Raw genomic sequence first — 23,495 nt, forward strand, 5'->3', positions numbered from 1 at the left:
ACTGTATAAGTCACTGTGTAGGTTACTGTATAGTCACTGTATAAGTTACTGTGTAGGTTACTATATAGTCACTGTATAAGTCACTGTGTATGTTACTGTGTAGGTTACTGTATAAGTCACTGTGTAGGTTACTGTGTAGGTTACTGTGTAGGTTACTGTGTAGGTTACTATATAGTCACTGTATAAGTTACTGTGTAGGTTACTGTATAAGTTAATGTGTAGGTTACTGTGTAGGTTACTGTGTAGGTAACTATGTAGGTTACTGTGTAGGTTACTGTGTAGGTTACTGTGTAGGTTACTGTGTAGGTTACTATATAGTCACTGTATAAGTCACTGTGTAGGTTACTGTATAAGTTACTGTGTAGGTTACTATATAGTCACTGTATAAGTTACTGTGTAGGTTACTGTGTAGGTTACTGTATAAGTTACTGTGTAGGTTACTGTGTAGGTTACTGTGTAGGTTACTATGTAGGTTACTGTATAGTCACTGTATAAGTTACTGTGTAGGTTACTGTGTAGGTTACTGTGTAGGTCACTGTGTAGGTTACTATATAGTCACTGTATAAGTCACTGTGTAGGTTACTGTATAAGTTACTGTGTAGGTTACTATATAGTCACTGTATAAGTTACTGTGTAGGTTACTGTGTAGGTTACTGTATAAGTTACTGTGTAGGTTACTGTGTAGGTTACTGTGTAGGTTACTATGTAGGTTACTGTATAGTCACTGTGTAAGTTACTGTGTAGGTTACTGTGTAGGTTACTGTGTAGGTCACTGTGTAGGTTACTATGTAGGTTACTGTATAGTCACTGTATAAGTTACTGTGTAGGTTACTGTATAGTTACTGTATAAGTTACTGTGTAGGTTACTATATAGTCACTGTATAAGTCACTGTGTAGGTTACTGTATAGTCACTGTATAAGTTACTGTGTAGGTTACTATATAGTCACTGTATAAGTCACTGTGTAGGTTACTGTATAGTCACTGTATAAGTTACTGTGTAGGTTACTATATAGTCACTGTATAAGTCACTGTGTATGTTACTGTGTAGGTTACTGTATAAGTCACTGTATAAGTTACTGTGTAGGTTACTGTGTAGGTTACTGTATAAGTTACTGTGTAGGTTACTGTGTAGGTTACTGTGTAGGTTACTGTATAAGTCACTGTGTATGTTACTGTGTAGGTTACTGTATAAGTCACTGTGTAGGTTACTGTGTAGGTTACTGTGTAGGTTACTGTATAAGTTACTGTGTAGGTTACTGTGTAGGTTACTGTGTAGGTTACTGTGTAGGTTACTATATAGTCACTGTATAAGTTACTGTGTAGGTTACTGTGTAGGTTACTATATAGTCACTGTATAAGTTACTGTGTAGGTTACTGTGTAGGTTACTGTATAAGTTACTGTGTAGGTTACTGTGTAGGTTACTATATAGTCACTGTATAGTCACTGTATAAGTTACTGTGTAGGTTACTGTATAAGTCACTGTATAAGTCACAGTTTAAGTTACTGTGTAGGTTACTGTATAGTTACTGTATAAGTTACTGTGTAGGTTACTATATAGTCACTGTATAAGTCACTGTGTAGGTTACTGTATAAGTCACTGTATAAGTTACTGTGTAGGTTACTGTGTAGGTTACTGTATAAGTTACTGTGTAGGTTACTGTGTAGGTTACTGTATAAGTCACTGTGTATGTTACTGTGTAGGTTACTGTATAAGTCACTGTATGTTACTGTGTAGGTTACTGTATAAGTCACTGTGTAGGTTACTATATAGTCACTGTATAAGTTACTGTGTAGGTTACTGTGTAGGTTACTGTATAAGTTACTGTGTAGGTTACTGTGTAGGTTACTGTGTAGGTTACTGTATAAGTCACTGTATAAGTCACAGTTTAAGTTACTGTGTAGGTTACTGTATAGTTACTGTATAAGTCACTGTGTAGGTTACTGTATAGTCACTGTATAAGTTACTGTGTAGGTTACTATATAGTCACTGTATAAGTCACTGTGTATGTTACTGTGTAGGTTACTGTATAAGTCACTGTGTAGGTTACTGTATAAGTCACTGTATAAGTCACAGTTTAAGTTACTGTGTAGGTTACTATATAGTCACTGTATAGGTTACTGTGTAGGTTACTGTATAGGTTACTGTATAAGTTACTGTATAGGTTACTGTGTAGGTTACTATATAAGTCACTGTGTAGGTTACTGTGTAGGTTACTGTGTAGGTTACTGTATAAGTTACTGTGTAGGTTACTGTGTAGGTTACTGTGTAGGTTACTGTATAGGTTACTGTGTAGGTTACTGTGTAGGTTACTGTGTAGGTTACTGTGTAGGTTACTGTGTAGGTTACTGTATAAGTCACTGTGTAGGTTACTGTATAGGTTACTGTGTAGGTTACTGTGTAGGTCACTGTGTAGGTTACTGTGTAGGTTACTGTATAGGTTACTGTGTAGGTTACTGTGTAGGTTACTGTGTAGGTTACTGTGTAGGTCACTGTGTAGGTTACTGTGTAGGTTACTGTGTAGGTTACTGTGTAGGTTACTGTGTAGGTTACTGTGTAGGTTACTATGTAGGTTACTGTGTAGGTTACTATGTAGGTCACTGTGTAGGTTACTGTGTAGGTTACTGTGTAGGTTACTGTGTAGGTTACTGTGTAGGTTACTGTGTAGGTTACTATGTAGGTCACTGTGAACATTAACACAGATGTTGTATTAGTTGATGTTACTGAATATAAACAAGTCATTGTTTGGTATTCCTGTTAAGCTCCATGGGAAGTGGCAGCTTTTTTTCTAGTGACCCCAAATCTATTGACCACATACATACAGTTTGGGACGCAACTTGTAGTTAGACTTTTACATCAGATAAATGTCTTCTTACTATAATAATGGTCAACATCATCCTACAGATATCATTAGATACATGTCTTCTTACTATAATAATGGTCAACATCATCCTACAGATATCAGATACATGTCTTCTTACTATAATAATGGTCAACATCATCCTACAGATATCATCAGATACATGTCTTCTTACTATAATAACGGTCAACATCATCCTACAGATATCATCAGATACATGTCTTCTTACTATAATAACGGTCAACATCATCCTACAGATATCATCAGATACATGTCTTCTTACTATAATAATGGTCAACATCATCCTACAGATATCATCAGATACATGTCTTCTTACTATAATAACGGTCAACATCATCCTACAGATATCATCAGATACATGTCTTCTTACTATAATAACGGTCAACATCATCCTACAGATATCATCAGATACATGTCTTCTTACTATAATAACGGTCAACATCATCCTACAGATATCATCAGATACATGTCTTCTTACTATAATAACGGTCAACATCATCCTACAGATATCATCAGATACATGTCTTCTTACTATAATAACGGTCAACATCATCCTACAGATATCATCAGATACATGTCTTCTTACTATAATAACGGTCAACATCATCCTACAGATATCATCAGATACATGTCTTCTTGCTATAATAACGGTCAACATCATCCTACAGATATCATCAGATACATGTCTTCTTACTATAATAACGGTCAACATCATCCTACAGATATCATCAGATACATGTCTTCTTACTATAATAATGGTCAACATCATCCTACAGATATCAGATACATGTCTTCTTACTATAATAACGGTCAACATCATCCTACAGATATCAGATACATGTCAGTAATTAGTCCAAGTTATTCTTGACAGACTTCCTCTGTAGCGGCAGAGAACAGAGCTCCTTATCTCTCTCTCTCTCGCACTGTCCTTACTGTAGGGGCTCTCTCCTCACAGAGCCCTGAGTCTGGCCAGAGACACTGTCCTTACGGTAGAGTCTTCTCACAGAGCCCTGAGTCTGGCCAGAGACACTGTCCTTACGGTAGAGTCTTCTCACAGAGCCCTGAGTCTGGCCAGAGACACTGTCCTTACGGTAGAGTCTTCTCACATAGCTCTGAGTCTGGCCAGAGACACTGTCCTTACGGTAGTCTTCTCACCGAGCCCCGAGTCTGGCCAGAGAGACTATTCTGTGACCTCTATCTCAGCTAACAACCCTTTCTTGTGATCCAGATCAAACAACCCTTCATTGTGATACTACAGTACCAGGATACTAACAAGATACCACTACAGTCGTGGCCAAAAGGTTTGAGAATGTGAAAATGTATATTTGTGTCAAAGTCTGCTGCCTCAGTTTGTATAATTGCAATTTGCATATACTCCAGAAAGTTATGAAGAGTGATCAGATGAATTGCAATTAATTGCAAAGTCCCTCTTTGCCATGCAAATGAACTGAATCCCCCAAAAACATTTCCATTGCATTTCAGCCCTGCCACAAAAGGACCAGCTGACATCATGTCAGTGATTCTCTCGTTAACACAGGTGTGAGTGTTGACGAGGACAAGGCTGGAGATCACTCTGTCATGCTGATTGAGTTCGAATAACAGACTGGAAGCTTCAAAAGGAGGGTGGTGCTTGGAATCATTGTTCTTCCTCTGTCAACCATGGATACCTGCAAGGAAACACGTGCCATCATCATTGCTTTGCACAAAAAGGGCTTCACAGGCAAGGATATTGCTGCCAGTAAGATTGCACCTAAATCAACCATTTATCGGATCATCAAGAACTTCAAGGAGAGGAGTTCAATTGTTGTGAAGAAGGCTTCAGGGCGCCCAAGAAAGTCCAGCAAGCGCCAGGATCGTCTCCTAAAGTTGATTCAGCTGCGGGATCGGTGCACCACCAGTACAAAGCTTGCTCAGGAATGGCAGCAGACAGGTGTGAGTGCATCTGCACGCACAGTGCGGCGAAGACTTTTGGAGGATGGCCTGGTGTCAAGAAGGGCAGCAAAGAAGCCACTTCTCTCCAGGAAAAACATCAGGGACAGACTGATATTCTGCAAAAGTTACAGGGATTGGACTGCTGAGGACTGGGGTAAAGTCATTTTCTCTGATGAATCCCCTTTCCGATTGTTTGGGGCATCTGGAAAAAGGCTTGTCCGGAGAAAACAAGGTGAGTGCTACCATCAGTCCTGTGTCATGCCAACAGTAAAGCATCCTGAGACCATTCATGTGTGGGGTTGCTTCTCAGCCAAGGAAGTGGGCTCACTCACAATTTTGCCTAAGAACACAGCACTGAATAAAGAATGGTACCGACACATCCTCCGAGAGCAACTTCTCCCAACCATCCAGGAACAGTTTGGTGATGAACAACGCCTTTCCAGCATGATGGAGCACCTTGCCATAAGGCAAAAGTGATAACTAAGTGGCTCGGGGAACAAAACATCGATATTTTGGGTCCATGGCCAGGAAATTCCCCAGACCTTAATCCCATTGAGAACTTGTGGTCAATCCTCAAGAGGCGGGTGGTCAAACAAAACCCAACAAATTCTGACAAACTCCAAGCATTGATTATGCAAGAATGGGCTGCCATCAGTCAGGATGTGGCCCAGAAGTTAATTGATAGCATGCCAGGGTAGATTGCAGAGGTCTTGAAAAAGAAGGGTCAACACTGCAAATATTGACTCTTTGCATCAACTTCATGTAATTGTCAATAAAAGCCTTTGACACTTATGAAATGCTTGTATTTATACTTCAGTATTCCATAGTAACATCTGACAAAAATATCTAAAGACACTGAAGCAGCAAACTTTGTGGAAATTAATATTTCTGTCATTCTCAACATTTTTGGCCACAACTGTACAGTACTACAGGATACTAACAAGATACCGCTAAAATACGACAGTACCAGGATCCTAACAAGACAACACTACTACAGGATACTAACAACAGCAGAGGAACTAACACCTTGACTCTACAGTCACACTTGTATTTTCTTACAAGCACCAACTTTGCTGGCAGCTCCTTTATGGAGGAACGGTTTTAAATCAAATCAAAGTTTATTTGTCACTGGCGCCGAATACAACAGGTGTTGACCTTACAGTGAAATGATTACTTACAGGCTCTAACCAATAGTGCAAAAAAGGTATTAGGTGAACAATAGGTAAGTAAAGAAATAAAACAACAGTAAAAAGACAGGCCATATACAGTAGCGAGGCTATAGAGGTAGCGAGGCTACATACAGACTTACTGTGACTGAGATACATGGTTGTCTCACCTAGTTACCACCTTAAGATGAAAATCGCTCTGGATAAGAGGACCTGCTCAATGACTCAAATGTAAATTGATATCACCCACATTGTAGGCTAATTATTTACCTGCCTGCCCAAGGGTGTGTCCTCCAGATCAGAAAACAACAGGACTGTTATGTGAAGCCAGACATGTATCGTGACTATCGTCCCAGTTAGCTCTAGTCCCCACTGTGAGCCATGTGTCTCTCTCGGTCTTAAAGACAGGAAGCACCTACCAACTTCTCAGAACAGCAGGAAGTGTTACTTTTATGGCACCATAGGAGTGTCTGTGTTACGGCTAGAGGCGCTACATCCTTTTTAAAGATGCATATTGTTGCAGTGAATCTTTTGTCCTAGATCAAGCTCTACTCATCATTAGCTGCCTTTACAAGAACGGACATCCATGTGGAGTCAAGTAACAGCAGATTGAGGAACTAAGTATTTTCTTTATTTTCTGACAAAGTTCATCCCAGAAATGCTGCCTCATTGAAAATAAGAATTTCAACCCTGAATCATTGGATTCTCACAAATTCTTGAAATGACAGCCAAGGTGCCAATTACAGGCTCAGGATTTTCAGGTAGGTCATTTCTCGTTAGAATCTATCAAAGCATTTGAACACAGTCAGTCAGTCACCCCTGTGGTAAAGGGGTGTTGTTGTCAGTGGGCTGGGTGTGTCAACTCGACTAGTCCCAGCTGGGCAGGAAGTCAGCCAGCTGTCACCAGGCAGGGCCCCACAATAACTGCCCCCCAAACGGCTCCCTATTCCCTTTATAGTGCACTACTTTTGGACCAGGGACAATAGGAAATACACAGACTAGGGTGCCATTTCTAGGGAATACTAGGCTTCCATCTGGGAAACTACCTGTGATCAGAGACATGCCTTCTATCTGCCACATGGTGAACAGCAACTCAACAGAACCAGCCTCTGATTCTATGGGGAGGCCCCATAGTGACGTCATCGCCTGGGCAACGCTACTGCCGAGTGAGACGTGTTTTGCTACATTGTTGACGTTCTCGGTCAACATTTTTACATTGTTTTCAGTTTTAGGAATAGAGCAATAGCAATCATTTTTTGTCGAGGCTGCGTCTCTCTATTACTGCTCCTAATTCCACTGTTATAAACATTCTATTACCGCTCCTAATTCCACAGTTATAAACATTATATTACCGCTCCTAATTCCACAGTTATAAACATTCTATTACTGCTCTAATTCCACAGTAATAAACATTCTATTACTGCTCCTAATTCCACTGTTATAAACATTCTATTACTGCTCCTAATTCTACTGTTATAAACATTCTCCATGTCACGCGTCACCACTATAAATAGGAACCAAGATCAAATGTTCAGAGAAATGTAATTATATTTAATACCAAGCTATGTTAGGGGGGTTTCAGAGGGCAACCAGTGGTGACATTGTGTAAAGCCTAGTGAATCCAGTCATATACCCTCAACTGATAGACTTGTGAAGAGTGAAAAACAAAAGGTCAGAGACCCCTACAGTGCATTACATTCCTATATACTATAAAGCAGTGGTCACCAACCGGTCGATCGCCATCTTCAAGGCATTCCTAGCGGATCACCAAACATTTCAGTAGAAAAGCCAACGATAAAGGCATAAAGGCCTGCGTTCCTTTTTGTTTTCTTCCTGTTGTGCTGTTGGCGGTCGGTGCACTTGATGCACCAGGTAGATCTGTGGCTAAATCGACGGTGTCTACTGCGCTGGCCAATCGGATAGTTCAAATCACCGTGCCTCCCTACAGCTTCCACGACCCCAGCTAAGTTTGATACTAGCGGTAATGAAAGAGAGAGCAGGGACCGTGAGAGGTGGACCCTCTGCTGCTCTCTCCCTCCGCTCAGACTAATGCCGTGTTCAAGACAACTGGGAACTTGGAAATGTCTGACTTCCGACGACAGTACGTTAGAGAACCAAATGTGGTGCTCACAGCTAATCCAATCATAGCGGTTTCAGACAGCACTGCTTACCTCAGCAAGCCATTGATCTCCGCAATAGCAGCCATAGTGTGCGTCCCAAATGTTACCCTATATAGTGCACTACTTTCTACCAGAGACCTGATCAAAAGTAGTGCACTATATAGGGAATAGGGTACCATTTGGGACGCAACCCTACTGCTGGTCTTACTCTAAATCACTAAACCTCTTTATTATAATGGTTAAGAGCCAGAGAAATCAATAACCTCTGAAGGGAGCGTAAAAGTAAGGAGTGAATAGACTGACACTTTAAGCCATTTTCCTGCTATTACTTCTCCAGTGCATTTTTACCCACACCGAGCGAATTACCCTCCTCACCCGGCTCCCGCTCCCAAGACTGATTTAAGTAGTAAAACGTCAACAACAACAAAAGACCCACATTTCAGACAGGTGTCCTATCGCTGCCTGCAAATCACCCATAGCAACACGGCAAGTCGCCCGGAGCAGAGGAACACACCGTTCACAGTCCAGTGAAGAGCAGATACCCCGGACCGTCTATGCCTGCGTGGGGGCATTCTAATTAGATTCTAATGTGGCATATCAGCTCTACATGTTATGTAAGAACGTTGCTGCACATTCCTGACCAGTGATGTATATTAAGGGACTATTTAATAGTCAAGTAACTGGTAATCACTGCATTTATAGAGGACTTATTGACTGGTAGAATTGCTCCGGTTACCTACGTCACTAACACTTAGATCCATCCCTTCAAACTGACCTTTTCTGTTTCCTGACAATAGACAAACTGTTGTGGCAATAAGGAGCGTAACAGCATGGGTTCATCATGTGACTGAGTCACACACACACAACACAGGCTACAGGAAGTCCTACTGAAAGAATACGGTGGCAGTAACACAGATCACCAACATCAAAGCATCACCAAATAGACATTCCACTTTAAACATGAGGAGAATAACTAATACAGAGACAGACAGAGAGGGAGAGAGACATTAAGACATAAAGAGAGGGACATGGAGAGAGAGACATAAAAAGAAAGAGGAAAATGGAGAGATACAGACAAACAGATAGAGGGAAATGGAGAGAGACATAACAGAGAGAGAAAAACCAAGAGAAAAACGAGAGAGAGAGAGAGAGACAGAGAGAGAAATAAACAAGAGAAAAATGAGAGAGAGACAAAGAGAGAGAGAGGAGAGACAGAGACAGAGACAGAGAGAGACAGAGAGAGACAGAGAGAGAGAGGAGAGAGACAGACAGAGACAGAGACAGAGAGAGAGAGAGAGAGAGAGAGAGAGAGAGAGAGAGAGAGAGAGAGAGAGAGAGAGAGAGAGAGACAAAGAGAGAGAGACAGAGAGAGAGAGAGAGAGAGAGAGAGAGAGAGGAGAGACAAAGAGAGAGAGACAAAGAGAGAGAGACAGAGACAGAGAGAGAGAGAGACAGATACAGAGAGAGAGATAAAAAGAGAGAGGAGAAAAGCATTGTAACCTACAGGAGTTCCTGGAGCTGTTCCCTGGAGAGGACATGACTGGTGTCCTGGTGATCGTGACGACCCAGCCCAGACCCCGAGCGGATAGCGAGACCAGACGCTCAGCTATGCCACGGCTACACCACCACTACAGCTAACCCCCCATTCTGCATCGACAGATTGGTTACACACTACCTCGCTCGTACAGATAATGCTTCTGTGCTGCCAAACACACACACACACCGCGATGCTGTGAGGGAGCATGTGCAGTACTGCCAGGCTGAGGAGACACTGCTGTAGTGGTGAGGAGAGAGGAGGTCTGCCTGGGAGTGTACCACTCACTACTCACAAGAGGGGGAGGGCTGCCTGGGAGTGTACCACTCACAAGAGGGGGAGGGGCTTCTAATAATAAAGACAGATAGTGGGAAACCTAGGCTGTATCATAAATGCCACCCTCTTCTCTACATAGTGCACTGCTTTTGGAAGTAGTGCACTAAACAACCTGCCAATTACCTTGTTGTTGCCCCCCCCCCAGGTCTACCCTGCTAGACCTGCCCCGGTCAACTTTAAGTGCTGTTATTGTGAAGTGAAAACATCTAGGAGCAACAACGGCTCAGCCATGAAGTGGTAGGCCACAGTGCCTTCAGAAAGTATTCATACCCCTTGACATGCCACATTTTGTTGTGTTACAGCCTGAATTCAAAATGGATTAAATTGATGTTTTCCCCTCACCCATCTATACACAATACCCCATAATGACAAAGTGAAAACATGTTGAGATATTTTAGCAAATTTATTGAAGATAAAATACACAAATATCTCATTCACACCTCTTTGCTACGACACTCCAAATTGAGCTCAGGTGCATCCAATTTCCTTTGATCATCCTTAGACCACTGCCTTAGACAGCTATTTAGAACGTCCAGGTTCAGAAATGTCCAGATCAACTAGCCCACGTCAGCTAACGTTGTTTAAGCTAGGTTTTTTTAGCCCGTAGATGTTGTTATAATGTTTGAGTCCCTCAGATATCATACGAACACATGGCAAAATGTGCACAATTGCAAGAAATTTGCTTTAAAACTGCAAAATGTTCTCTCCGCCAACAAGAGGCTTGTGAACAATGTGTCATGGCCAGTGGTTGTGGCCATAGAAATAGATGTGTTGCGTTCCCCAAGGAACCTGGGTTTCTTCCTAGGTTCCTGCCTTTCTAGGGAGTTGTTCCTAGCCACCGTGCTTCTACACCTACATTGCTTGCTGTTTGGGGTTTTAGGCTGGGTTTCTGTACAGCACTTTGAGATATCAGCTGATGTAGAAGGGCTTTATAAATACATTTGATTTGATCCTGTGTGAAAAGGTTTGGGAACCACTGAGCTACTGTACAATCTGCATATCATAATGCTATGCAAATGATCAGGTAATTAACCTTATCCTAGGCTATTGCTATATAAAGATACATTTAATTTACAGTGCTCTTCCAAGTTGAGTTAAAATGGTATTTTTGCTGAAGAGAAGCTCTTAAGAGATATTGATTGAGATTGATCTCTACAGCGACTACTGTGGAGGAGGGATTGATCTCTACAGAGACTACTGTGGAGGAGGGATTGATCTCTACAGAGACTACTGTGGAGGAGGGATTGATCTCTACAGAGACTACTGTGGAGGAGGGATTGATCTCTACAGAGACTACTGTGGAGGAGGGATTGATCTCTACAGAGACTACTGTGGAGGAGGGATTGATCTCTACAGAGACTACTGTGGAGGAGGGATTGATCTCTACAGAGACTACTGTGGAGGAGGGATTGATCTCTACAGAGACTACTGTGGAGGAGGGATTGCTCTCTACAGAGACTACTGTACACGTCTGTGGTTAAGACGCGGTCACGCCCGTTCCGTCTGTGGTTAAGACGCGGTCACGCCCGTCCCGTCTGTGGTTAAGACACGGTCACCCCCGTCCCGTCTGTGGTTAAGACACTGTGGTTAAGACGCGGTCACGCCCGTCCCGTCTGTGGTTAAGACGCGGTCACGGCCGTCCCGTCGGTGGTTAAGACGCGGTCACGGCCGTCCCGTCGGTGGTTAAGACGCGGTCACGGCCGTCCCGTCGGTGGTTAAGACGCGGTCACGGCCGTCCCGTCGGTGGTTAAGACGCGGTCACGGCCGTCCCGTCGGTGGTTAAGACGCGGTCACGGCCGTCCCGTCGGTGGTTAAGACGCGGTCACGCCCGTTCCGTCTGTGGTTAAGACGCGGTCACGCCCGTCCCGTCGGTGGTTAAGACGCGGTCACGCCCGTCCCGTCGGTGGTTAAGACGCGGTCACGCCCGTCCCGTCGGTGGTTAAGACGCGGTCACGCCCGTCCCGTCGGTGGTTAAGACGCGGTCACGCCCGTCCCGTCGGTGGTTAAGACGCGGTCACGCCCGTCCCGTCGGTGGTTAAGACGCGGTCACGGCCGTCCCGTCGGTGGTTAAGACGCGGTCACGGCCGTCCCGTCGGTGGTTAAGACGCGGTCACGGCCGTCCCGTCGGTGGTTAAGACGCGGTCACGCCCGTCCCGTCGGTGGTTAAGACGCGGTCACGCCCGTCCCGTCGGTGGTTAAGACGCGGTCACGCCCGTCCCGTCTGTGGTTAAGACGCGGTCACGCCCGTTCCGTCTGTGGTTAAGACGCGGTCACGCCCGTCCCGTCGGTGGTTAAGACGCGGTCACGCCCGTCCCGTCGGTGGTTAAGACGCGGTCACGCCCGTCCCGTCGGTGGTTAAGACGCGGTCACGCCCGTCCCGTCGGTGGTTAAGACGCGGTCACGCCCGTCCCGTCGGTGGTTAAGACGCGGTCACGCCCGTCCCGTCGGTGGTTAAGACGCGGTCACGCCCGTCCCGTCGGTGGTTAAGACGCGGTCACGCCCGTCCCGTCGGTGGTTAAGACGCGGTCACGCCCGTCCCGTCGGTGGTTAAGACGCGGTCACGCCCGTCCCGTCGGTGGTTAAGACGCGGTCACGCCCGTCCCGTCGGTGGTTAAGACGCGGTCACGCCCGTCCCGTCGGTGGTTAAGACGCGGTCACGCCCGTCCCGTCGGTGGTTAAGACGCGGTCACGCCCGTCCCGTCGGTGGTTAAGACGCGGTCACGCCCGTCCCGTCGGTGGTTAAGACGCGGTCACGCCCGTCCCGTCGGTGGTTAAGACGCGGTCACGCCCGTCCCGTCGGTGGTTAAGACGCGGTCACGCCCGTCCCGTCGGTGGTTAAGACGCGGTCACGCCCGTCCCGTCTGTGGTTAAGACGCGGTCACGCCCGTCCCGTCTGTGGTTAAGACGCGGTCACGCCCGTCCCGTCTGTGGTTAAGACGCGGTCACGCCCGTCCCGTCTGTGGTTAAGACGCGGTCACGCCCGTCCCGTCTGTGGTTAAGACGCGGTCACGCCCGTCCCGTCTGTGGTTAAGACGCGGTCACGCCCGTCCCGTCTGTGGTTAAGACGCGGTCACGCCCGTCCCGTCTGTGGTTAAGACGCGGTCACGCCCGTCCCGTCTGTGGTTAAGACGCGGTCACGCCCGTCCCGTCTGTGGTTAAGACGCGGTCACGCCCGTCCCGTCTGTGGTTAAGACGCGGTCACGCCCGTCCCGTCTGTGGTTAAGACGCGGTCACGCCCGTCCCGTCTGTGGTTAAGACGCGGTCACGCCCGTCCCGTCTGTGGTTAAGACGCGGTCACGCCCGTCCCGTCTGTGGTTAAGACGCGGTCACGCCCGTCCCGTCTGTGGTTAAGACGCGGTCACGCCCGTCCCGTCTGTGGTTAAGACGCGGTCACGCCCGTCCCGTCTGTGGTTAAGACGCGGTCACGCCCGTCCCGTCTGTGGTTAAGACGCGGTCACGCCCGTCCCGTCTGTGGTTAAGACGCGGTCACGCCCGTCCCGTCTGTGGTTAAGACGCGGTCACGCCCGTTCCGTCGGTGGTTAAGACGCGGTCACGCCCGTTCCGTCGGTGGTTAAGACGCGGTCACGCCCGTTCCGTCGGTGGTTAAGACACGGTCACGCCCGTTCCATCTGCGGTTAAGACACGGTCACGCCCGTCCCATCTGCGGTTAAGACACAAGCCTTTAGTTTGATCTCCTCACATTAGCTCAGCAGCTCTCTGTTTCTACTAGAAAGACTCTGCTCCTGCAGTACTGAACAAGACCACACTGCTTCCAGGTAGCATCCCAAAAGCATCCCAAATGGCACCCTATTGACCAGGGCCCAGGCCAAAAATAGTGCCCTATATAGGGTATTGGGTGCTATTTGGGATACAGACACTGCTTAAAATCTGACTAAACAAATCTAAAAGTGTAGAGAACAGACATATAAAATATACATCTCTGAAAAGATCTGCAATTTATGTCTCAACATATATAACAAATGACGTGTTGTTTACCTGGCTTGCTGAAGGGGACAAACTAGTGTTCACATCTAATTCCTTTCTTTAACTCCTTATTGTGACATTATCTCTGTGGTGTATCTAATGTGTTAGATCACTCCAACTAAAAATAGCAAGGTGGTGGGGTGTTCTAAGCAGTTCCCATCCTGGCTACAACAGGAAATTAATGTCATGCATAATGAGGCGAGGAGAATTTCAAGGAAATGTACCCCCCCAAAGCCAAAATCTTGTGTCTTACTGCTATTCTGGCCCATTCAGTTTAATTTATATGTTAATACGAAATAAAAGCCACAAATATAAATAATATAAGCCACATATGAATATTAACTATACAAAAATAAATATGTATTCTACCACGTAACATTTCCAGATGAGAATATCCATGGACAATAACATTTCACAGAGAACAGCCGACCTGTTCAAAAGACCACAACAGACACACTCATTGATCGCCTTCCATTATTCATATCCTGAGAATGCAACTCTGCATAGCAACATCCAAATCGCTATTTTCTTTTTTAGTACCACACACACAGACAGACTAGTAAAGTGGTTATTGAATGGCTCATGAATGATTCATTATAGACACTGGACAGGACTAAGCTTCTAGCGTCAAACTATTTTCTGGACACATCACTGTCAGGTCGACCCATTTCTCCTCCCCTCCCTGACTCTCACTGTGCCTGCGTCCCAAATGACACTCTATTCCCCATTTAGTGCACGGCCAGGACCTCTGGTCAAAAGCAGTGCACTATATAGAGAACAGGGTGCCCTTTGGGATGCACCCTGGGAGCCTGTAATCTGCCTCCAACAAGGGAACCTCATCATGTTCGCTTCGATAACGTCACAACTAGCTATTCTGTCAAGATACTGTGTATATAGCTGTGAAACATATTTTATTCCCTGGTGGGGGGTTTCACGTTAAGATGTCATTAAACTAATGAGCGTGCACATCAAACACGTTGAGATGTTGAGCAAAACCACAGTCGTGATGACGTTCTCTTTCAGGTCTGTCTGCCAGACGGCGTCTCAGTCCGGGACGATTCGCAACGCCTGTCACACAAACACAAAACTGTCGTGATGACGTTCTCTTTCAGGTCTGTCTGCCAGACGGCGTCTCAGTCCGGGACGATTCGCAACGCCTGTCACACAAACACAAAACTGTCGTGATGACGTTCTCTTTCAGGTCTGTCTGCCAGACGGCGTCTCAGTTCCAGGACGATTCGCAACGCCTGTCACACAAACACAAAACTGTCGTGATGACGTTCTCTTTCAGGTCTGTCTGCCAGACGGCGTCTCAGTTCCAGGACGATTCGCAACGCCTGTCACACAAACACAAAACTGTCGTGATGACGTTCTCTTTCAGGTCTGTCTGCCAGACGGCGTCTCAGTTCCAGGACGATTCGCAACGCCTGTCACACAAACACAAAACTGTCGTGATGACGTTCTCTTTCAGGTCTGTCTGCCAGACGGCGTCTCAGTCCGGGACGATTCGCAACGCCTGTCACACAAACACAAAACTGTCGTGATGACGTTCTCTTTCAGGTCTGTCTGCCAGACGGCGTCTCAGTCCGGGACGATTCGCAACGCCTGTCACACAAACACAAAACTGTCGTGATGACGTTCTCTTTCAGGTCTGTCTGCCAGACGGCGTCTCAGTCCGGGACGATTCGCAACGCCTGTCACACAAACACAAAACTGTCGTGATGACGTTCTCTTTCAGGTCTGTCTGCCAGACGGCGTCTCAGTCCGGGACGATTCGCAACGCCTGTCACACAAACACAAAACTGTCGTGATGACGTTCTCTTTCAGGTCTGTCTGCCAGACGGCGTCTCAGTCCGGGACGATTCGCAACGCCTGTCACACAAACACAAAACTGTCGTGATGACGTTCTCTTTCAGGTCTGTCTGCCAGACAGCGTCTCAGTCCGGGACGATTCGCAACGCCTGTCACACAAACACAAAACTGTCGTGATGACGTTCTCTTTCAGGTCTGTCTGCCAGACAGCGTCTCAGTTCCAGGACGATTCGCAACGCCTGTCACACAAACACAAAACTGTCGTGATGACGTTCTCTTTCAGGTCTGTCTGCCAGACGGCGTCTCAGTCCGGGACGATTCGCAACGCCTGTCACACAAACACAAAACTGTCGTGATGACGTTCTCTTTCAGGTCTGTCTGCCAGACGGCGTCTCAGTTCCAGGACGATTCGCAACGCCTGTCACACAAACACAAAACTGTCGTGATGACGTTCTCTTTCAGGTCTGTCTGCCAGACGGCGTCTCAGTCCGGGACGATTCGCAACGCCTGTCACACAAACACAAAACTGTCGTGATGACGTTCTCTTTCAGGTCTGTCTGCCAGACGGCGTCTCAGTCCGGGACGATTCGCAACGCCTGTCACACAAACACAAAACTGTCGTGATGACGTTCTCTTTCAGGTCTGTCTGCCAGACGGCGTCTCAGTCCGGGACGATTCGCAACGCCTGTCACACAAACACAAAACTGTCGTGATGACGTTCTCTTTCAGGTCTGTCTGCCAGACGGCGTCTCAGTCCGGGACGATTCGCAACGCCTGTCACACAAACACAAAACTGTCGTGATGACGTTCTCTTTCAGGTCTGTCTGCCAGACGGCGTCTCAGTCCGGGACGATTCGCAACGCCTGTCACACAAACACAAAACTGTCGTGATGACGTTCTCTTTCAGGTCTGTCTGCCAGACAGCGTCTCAGTCCGGGACGATTCGCAACGCCTGTCACACAAACACAAAACTGTCGTGATGACGTTCTCTTTCAGGTCTGTCTGCCAGACAGCGTCTCAGTTCCAGGACGATTCGCAACGCCTGTCACACAAACACAAAACTGTCGTGATGACGTTCTCTTTCAGGTCTGTCTGCCAGACGGCGTCTCAGTCCGGGACGATTCGCAACGCCTGTCACACAAACACAAAACTGTCGTGATGACGTTCTCTTTCAGGTCTGTCTGCCAGACGGCGTCTCAGTCCGGGACGATTCGCAACGCCTGTCACACAAACACAAAACTGTCGTGATGACGTTCTCTTTCAGGTCTGTCTGCCAGACGGCGTCTCAGTCCGGGACGATTCGCAACGCCTGTCACACAAACACAAAACCGCTAGAAATAGTGACTTCTGTATTGACTTGATCTGCATCCCATTCAGAGAGCGTGACAGGCCCTTTAGTGGAGATCCATCATATTATGATCCGGTAGACAGTCAAAAGGGGGTCATGTAACGTTGCACTGTAGCATGAAAACTCATACCAGGACCAGGATATACGTGCTGAGAGGTTCATTATGACGTAGAGGGTAATGTGACGCAGCTTGTGCCAAAGGGATTCTATCTTGAAACCAGCAATCTGCTCTCTCAAAGACGCCCTAAGAGGTTAATTAATGTCAAGCTTGTAAATAATGACTATAACAACCCTACACGCTGTTTGATGTTAACTGGGGTCTAGGAGACAAATTACACATCAGATGTGGGGAACAACTCTGAGTGAAAGAAACGACAGATACGGCTACTGCCATGTTCATTTCCCAAGCCTCAAGACACCATGAAGATGTGAGACGACGTGAAACGGAAATTATCATTAAAAAAAACTGGCTTTTCACAACATCCTAGTATAACATTTACAATATAGGCTGCATGTTTACAGGACATCTTACTGACTGTATAGAATAATGTTCTGTTTAGAGGGGACCTTGCTGACTGTATAGAATAATGTTCTGTTTAGAGGGGTTCTTACTGACTGTATAGGATAATGTTCTGTTTAGAGGGAACCTTACTGACTGTATAGGATAATGTTCTGTTTAGAGGGAACCTTACTGACTGTATAGGATAATGTTCTGTTTAGAGGGGACCTTACTGACTGTATAGAATAATGTTCTGTTTAGAGGGAACCTTACTGACTGTATAGAATAATGTTCTGTTTAGAGGGAACCTTACTGACTGTATAGGATAATGTTCTGTTTAGAGGGAACCTTACTGACTGTACAGAATAATGTTCTGTTTAGAGGGGTTCTTACCTTTGAGAGACTCCAGCTCTTTCCTGTAAAGAAAATAGGAACAACAGTTAGAAGCAGTCGTTTCACTAGTGTCACTCCTCCTCTGTGAGTCTTTACAGCTTGTTCCTTTACTATCTATGAAGACAAACTGCAGGACCAGAAATAACAGGAAGACATTTCAATTGTAACATGCTTTTCATTTAACAACAACAACTGCAAAGTGCTGCTACAGTGAGTCCATAATTACATGATGCTCATTCTAAAGCTTCATTCAGATACAGCAGAGTTCAGCTCCTCTCTCTCTCTAGTCTACACCCTCAGATGAACAATAACCTCCCATCAGCTCCTCTCTCTCTCTAGTCTACACCCTCAGATGAACAATAACCTCCCATCAGCTCCTCTCTCTCTCTCTCTCTAGTCTACACCCTCAGATGAACAATAACCTCCCATCAGCTCCTCTCTCTAGTCTACACCCTCAGATGAACAATAACCTCCCATCAGCTCCTCTCTCTCTCTCTAGTCTACACCCTCAGATGAACAATAACCTCCCATCAGCTCCTCTCTCTCTAGTCTACACCCTCAGATGAACAATAACCTCCCATCATCTCCTCTCTCTAGTCTACACCCTCAGATGAACAATAACCTCCCATCAGCTCCTCTCTCTAGTCTACACCCTCAGATGAACAATAACCTCCCATCAGCTCCTCTCTCTCTCTCTAGTCTACACCCTCAGATGAACAATAACCTCCCATCAGCTCCTCTCTCTCTAGTCTACACCCTCAGATGAACAATAACCTCCCATCATCTCCTCTCTCTAGTCTACACCCTCAGATGAACAATAACCTCCCATCAGCTCCTCTCTAGTCTACACCCTCAGATGAACAATAACCTCCCATCAGCTCCTCTCTCTCTCTAGTCTACACCCTCAGATGAACAATAACCTCCCATCAGCTCCTCTCTCTCTCTAGTCTACACCCTCAGATGAACAATAACCTCCCATCAGCTCCTCTCTCTCTCTAGTCTACACCCTCAGATGAACAATAACCTCCCATCAGCTCCTCTCTCTCTCTAGTCTACACCCTCAGATGAACAATAACCTCCCATCAGCTCCTCTCTCTCTCTAGTCTACACCCTCAGATGAACAATAACCTCCCATCAGCTCCTCTCTCCCTCTAGTCTACACCCTCAGATGAACAATAACCTTCCATCTGTGAATCAAGGCCAGAAACAAAGTCTTTCAGCTGCCTGGGTTTACACATCACTTAACAGCCAGGGCTATAGGAGCCTGTTTAATGGCAAAGTACAACTAGAAACACAAATGTTTTTTATTTAACTTTTATCTAAGTAGGCAAGTCAGTTAAGAACAAATTCTTATTTATCATGATTGCCTACCCCGGCCAAACCCGGACGACTATAAGCACTATAATGCCCAGGCCTGACATGAATCACAGGCATGTTGTTTTCCTTTGAACAGATGACATTGGGCCAGTGCTTAATTTGAGCCGGATCAGGACCCGGCACCTCTCCGTTTCCGACTGGTTTGTTCCGGAGCCTATTTGGCCGGATCCGGTACCTCTCCAGGAATGACAAATAATTTTGCAATGTAAACATTCTAATCAAAGCCAATAAAAATTAATTCGAGTTGCCTCAGTTCATTCTCCTGCCCCCACAAAAAACGTAATGTATAAAAGTAGATTCTAAAGAGTTGATTTGGGCCGGTCCGGGTTTATGGTTTGTGCAACATTGTAACCAGTTTGACGCGTGGCGGCGGCGGTGTGAGAAGCGCTTCATTATGTCTCACATAAATCACTGAAAGTGAATCTCATTCTAGTTGTTATCTCGCTCCCTCTACTCTGCTAGACATGAGGAGCCTGCAACTCATCTCTCCAGCGTTGCACTGCATCATGTATTTCCTTATAGAATCATAGCTACATGAAAGGTTCTGAACGAACTGCAGCACCCCTGATTAATGGAAATACATTTACCAAAGTTATAGAATTACTGCTGTCTGTTGTCTGTCTGTTGAAATAAATGTAATAATTCAGAATACAACACCAGGAAGAAGCATAGAATTTAGCCACAGAGGACCAACAGCTGTGGATTGTAGCCCAATATAAATAAATAGCCTACAGTCGGGAACGCAGTGAACACACAGCACCCAGACAAAACAGGCCTTTCGCAATATTTCAAATACAAATCGAGGGATAACACAGGTTGGAAAGCAAATGGCTTCTGCTGAAAACACTCTGCTGTAGGCTACCAACATATTAGATCAACTTCCAAATATAGTTTCACAAAAAGAGAGAGAGAGAGAAGCTTTGGCACGAGCACATCGACAATCACCAGAGAGTGAGCTGCTCATCATTGAGTGATTCAGTGAAACTGGGCTCCCGAGTGATGCAGCGGTCTAAGGCACTGCATCTTAGTGCAAGCGGCGTCACTACAGTCCCTGGTTCGAATCCAGGCTGTATCACATCCGGCCGTGATTGGGAGTCCCATAGGGTGGTGCACAATTGGTCCAGCGTCGTCCAGGTTTGGCCGGTGTAGACCGTCATTGTAAATAAGAATTAGTTCTTAACTGACTTGCCTAGTTAACTTCTTATGGCTGCAAGGGGCAGTATTGAGTAGCCAGTTAAATCGTGCCCATTTCAAACGGCCTCGTACTCAATTCTTGCTCGTACAATATGCATATTATTATTACTATTGGATAGAAAACACTCTCTAGTTTCTAAAACCGTTTGAATTATTTCTCTGAGTGAAACAGAACTCATTCTGCAGCACATTTCCTGACCAGGAAGTGGAATGTCAGAAATCGATGCTCTGTTCAACTTCCTGCCTATACATGGGCATGATACGTAAGAGTCTACGTACACTTCATACACCTTCCCCTGGTTGTCAAGAGGCGGTGAGAGAAGAAATTTCGTGTTTATCTTGGTCTGAGGTGGAATTAAAGCTCTTTGTATGACGTGACCGTCCATTTCCTGTTTCTGGAGCGCGCGAAAGGGGACATGGATTTGCCTTCTGTTTAGCTGTCGTTATGGACGACTAACATCTCCGGTTTAGATTTTATTTGATACATGTGACCATATCATCGTAAAGTATGTTTTTTCAATATAGTTTTTTTTTGTTGAAAACTCTGTTTATTAAGTTTTACACACACAGACAAGACAAAGCAATATAAATAATATACTCAACTAGAAAAAATACAAATAATACATATAAAAAAAATAACTTTAAAGATACCATACTTTAGACAAGTTAAACACACCAGGCAGAAGGCTACAAAAGGTTAAAGGGCAATCTATAGTATAGGGACAGAGCAAACACCTCACCATTGTTCCTGTAAACAGTCAAGGGATGGGGTGGAGAAATGCAACCACTCACAGACAGTCAAGGCCACAGACCAACCATCCACTGGACCAAAAATAAAAAGTTTACAATGCTTTAAAATAAAAAATGAATAATAATAATTTTATGTAGGCGTGAACAGAATTAAAAAATAAAAATAACTGGGAAAAACAAGCTCACACCTTAGTCTCTGCCCGGGCAAGATGAACAAGGCATCCACAGGTCACAATCAATAAGCACATCAACCTTAATGCCCCCCAGCCCCACCCCAGAAAAAAACACAGAAATGCTCATCCAACCTCTAAGTCACAGGGGGGTCAAATACAGACTTATTTTGGTTTTAATAGGAATGCCATCAGAGGATGGACTGTTTAAAGTAAGACCGGAATGGAGCCCAAGCCTCATTAAACAGTTTGGGGTTCCCACGTGAATTGAATTTAATTTTTTTCTAGTTTCAGAGAGCACAGCACATCTCTCACCCAATATTTATAAGATGGGGGAGCTGCCATCTTCCAGTTCTGTAGTATTAGCCGTCTAGCTAAAAGAGTTGTATAAGCAACAGTGTCCGACTGGATTCTTGACAGGGGGGTACCTATGGGCAGTACTCCAAAAAGGGCTGTAAGGGGAGAGGGATCTATAACAGTGTTATATATATCAGAGAAACATTTAAATATTAATTCCCAGAAACCTGACAGTTTATGACAGCCCCAGAACATATGCAACAGTGTGGCTGGTTCAATTTTACATCTGACACAGGTAGGATCAAAATCAGAGAATATTCTTCCAAGTCTGGCCCCAGACCAGTGGATACGGTGAACCACCTTGAATTGAATGAGGCTGTGTCTAGTGCTAAAAGAGGACGAATGCACCCTGCGCAGCACAGATTCCCAGGTGTCTTCCCCAAGTTCCTCGCCCAAATCCTTTTCCCATCGAGTCTTTAAAGGCACCAAAGAAGGGTTCTGTAAGTCATGAATGATTGCATATACATCTGAAATTGCGCCCCTAGGAAGCTTGTTCAGCTCCAGGATGCTCTCTATAGCTGTATTCGCAGGCCTATGGGGAAATTCAGGTGTGTTAGCTCTGACAAAGTTCCTAGTCTGGAGATAGCGGAAAAAGTGGGATTGGGGGAGGTTGAACCTTTCCTGTAGCTGAGCAAAAGAGGCAAATGTATCATCAAAGAATAATTGGGCTAGTGAGGAGAGGCCTAGTGAGTGCCAGATGCCAAAAGCCCCATCATTCAAAGATGGAGGAAATAAAATGTTCTGATTGATTGGGCCTGAGAGAAAAGCCTCGGAGGCCAAAGGCTAAACGGAACTGATTCCAAATTTTAAGAGACTGCTTTACAATTGGGTTGACACACCTTTTGCCTAGGGACACTGGGAGAGACGAGCACAACACAGAAGAAAGTGCAGCAGGTTTACACGATTCAGACTCCATCTGGACCCAGATTGGTCTAGGGCCAGTAGGATCAGTCTGCAGCCAGTACAGAAGGGCTCTGAAATTTGCAGCCCAATAGTATGTCTGAAAATTTGGTAGAGCTAAACCCCCCAATGACCTAGGCTTCTGTAAATGTTTTCTACCAATCCGTGGTACCTTGCCATCCCAAATAAAATGCATGAATGTTTGATCCAGTGAAATAAAAAAAGATTTTGGAATAAAAATGGGTAAACATTGAAATAAATATAGAAATTTGGGCAACACACTCATTTTAATGACATTAATCCTTCCGATAAGAGAAAGAGGTAGCGCATTCCAAAAAGTAAAAGATTGTTTCAAACTGTCTGCTAGAGCAACCAAGTTTTCCTGAAACAGATTTGAATATTTCCTTGTCACTTTAACTCCCAAGTAGGTGAATTGATCCCGGACAATCCTAAACTGAGAACTTGTAAAAGAGCACTTTAAAGCAGCCTTGTTTACAGGAAAAAGCTCACTCTTGCCTAGATTCAGCTTGTACCCTGAGATTGATCCAAACCTTTTAAGAACAGATAAGGCGCGTGGCAATGAGGTATCAGGGTTAGAGATAAACAAAAGGAGGTCATCCGCATATAGCGAGACTTTCTGCTCTGAGCCCGTCCTGCTTATTCCTTGAATGGCATCATTAGAGCGTAGTGCAATGGCGAGAGGTTCGATTGCCAAAGCAAACAACAAGGGGGAGAGTGGACA

The 23,495-nt window shown here is 45.3% G+C and overlaps 1 protein-coding gene across 2 annotated transcripts in view; it reads right to left on the reverse strand.

Moving 5' to 3' along the window:
* Positions 1–23,495, reverse strand: part of dtnbp1a (dystrobrevin binding protein 1a) — a 46,032-nt gene that overhangs the window by 5,500 nt on the left and 17,037 nt on the right. For both annotated transcript variants that reach the window (XM_038976620.1, XM_038976618.1), the window contains exon 7: positions 18,006–18,028. In XM_038976620.1, the coding sequence (XP_038832548.1) occupies positions 18,006–18,028 (23 nt within the window). The remainder of the gene's footprint in view (positions 1–18,005; positions 18,029–23,495) is intronic.

Source organism: Salvelinus namaycush, chromosome 37 (assembly GCF_016432855.1).
Source record: "Salvelinus namaycush isolate Seneca chromosome 37, SaNama_1.0, whole genome shotgun sequence".
NCBI lineage: Eukaryota > Metazoa > Chordata > Actinopteri > Salmoniformes > Salmonidae > Salvelinus > Salvelinus namaycush.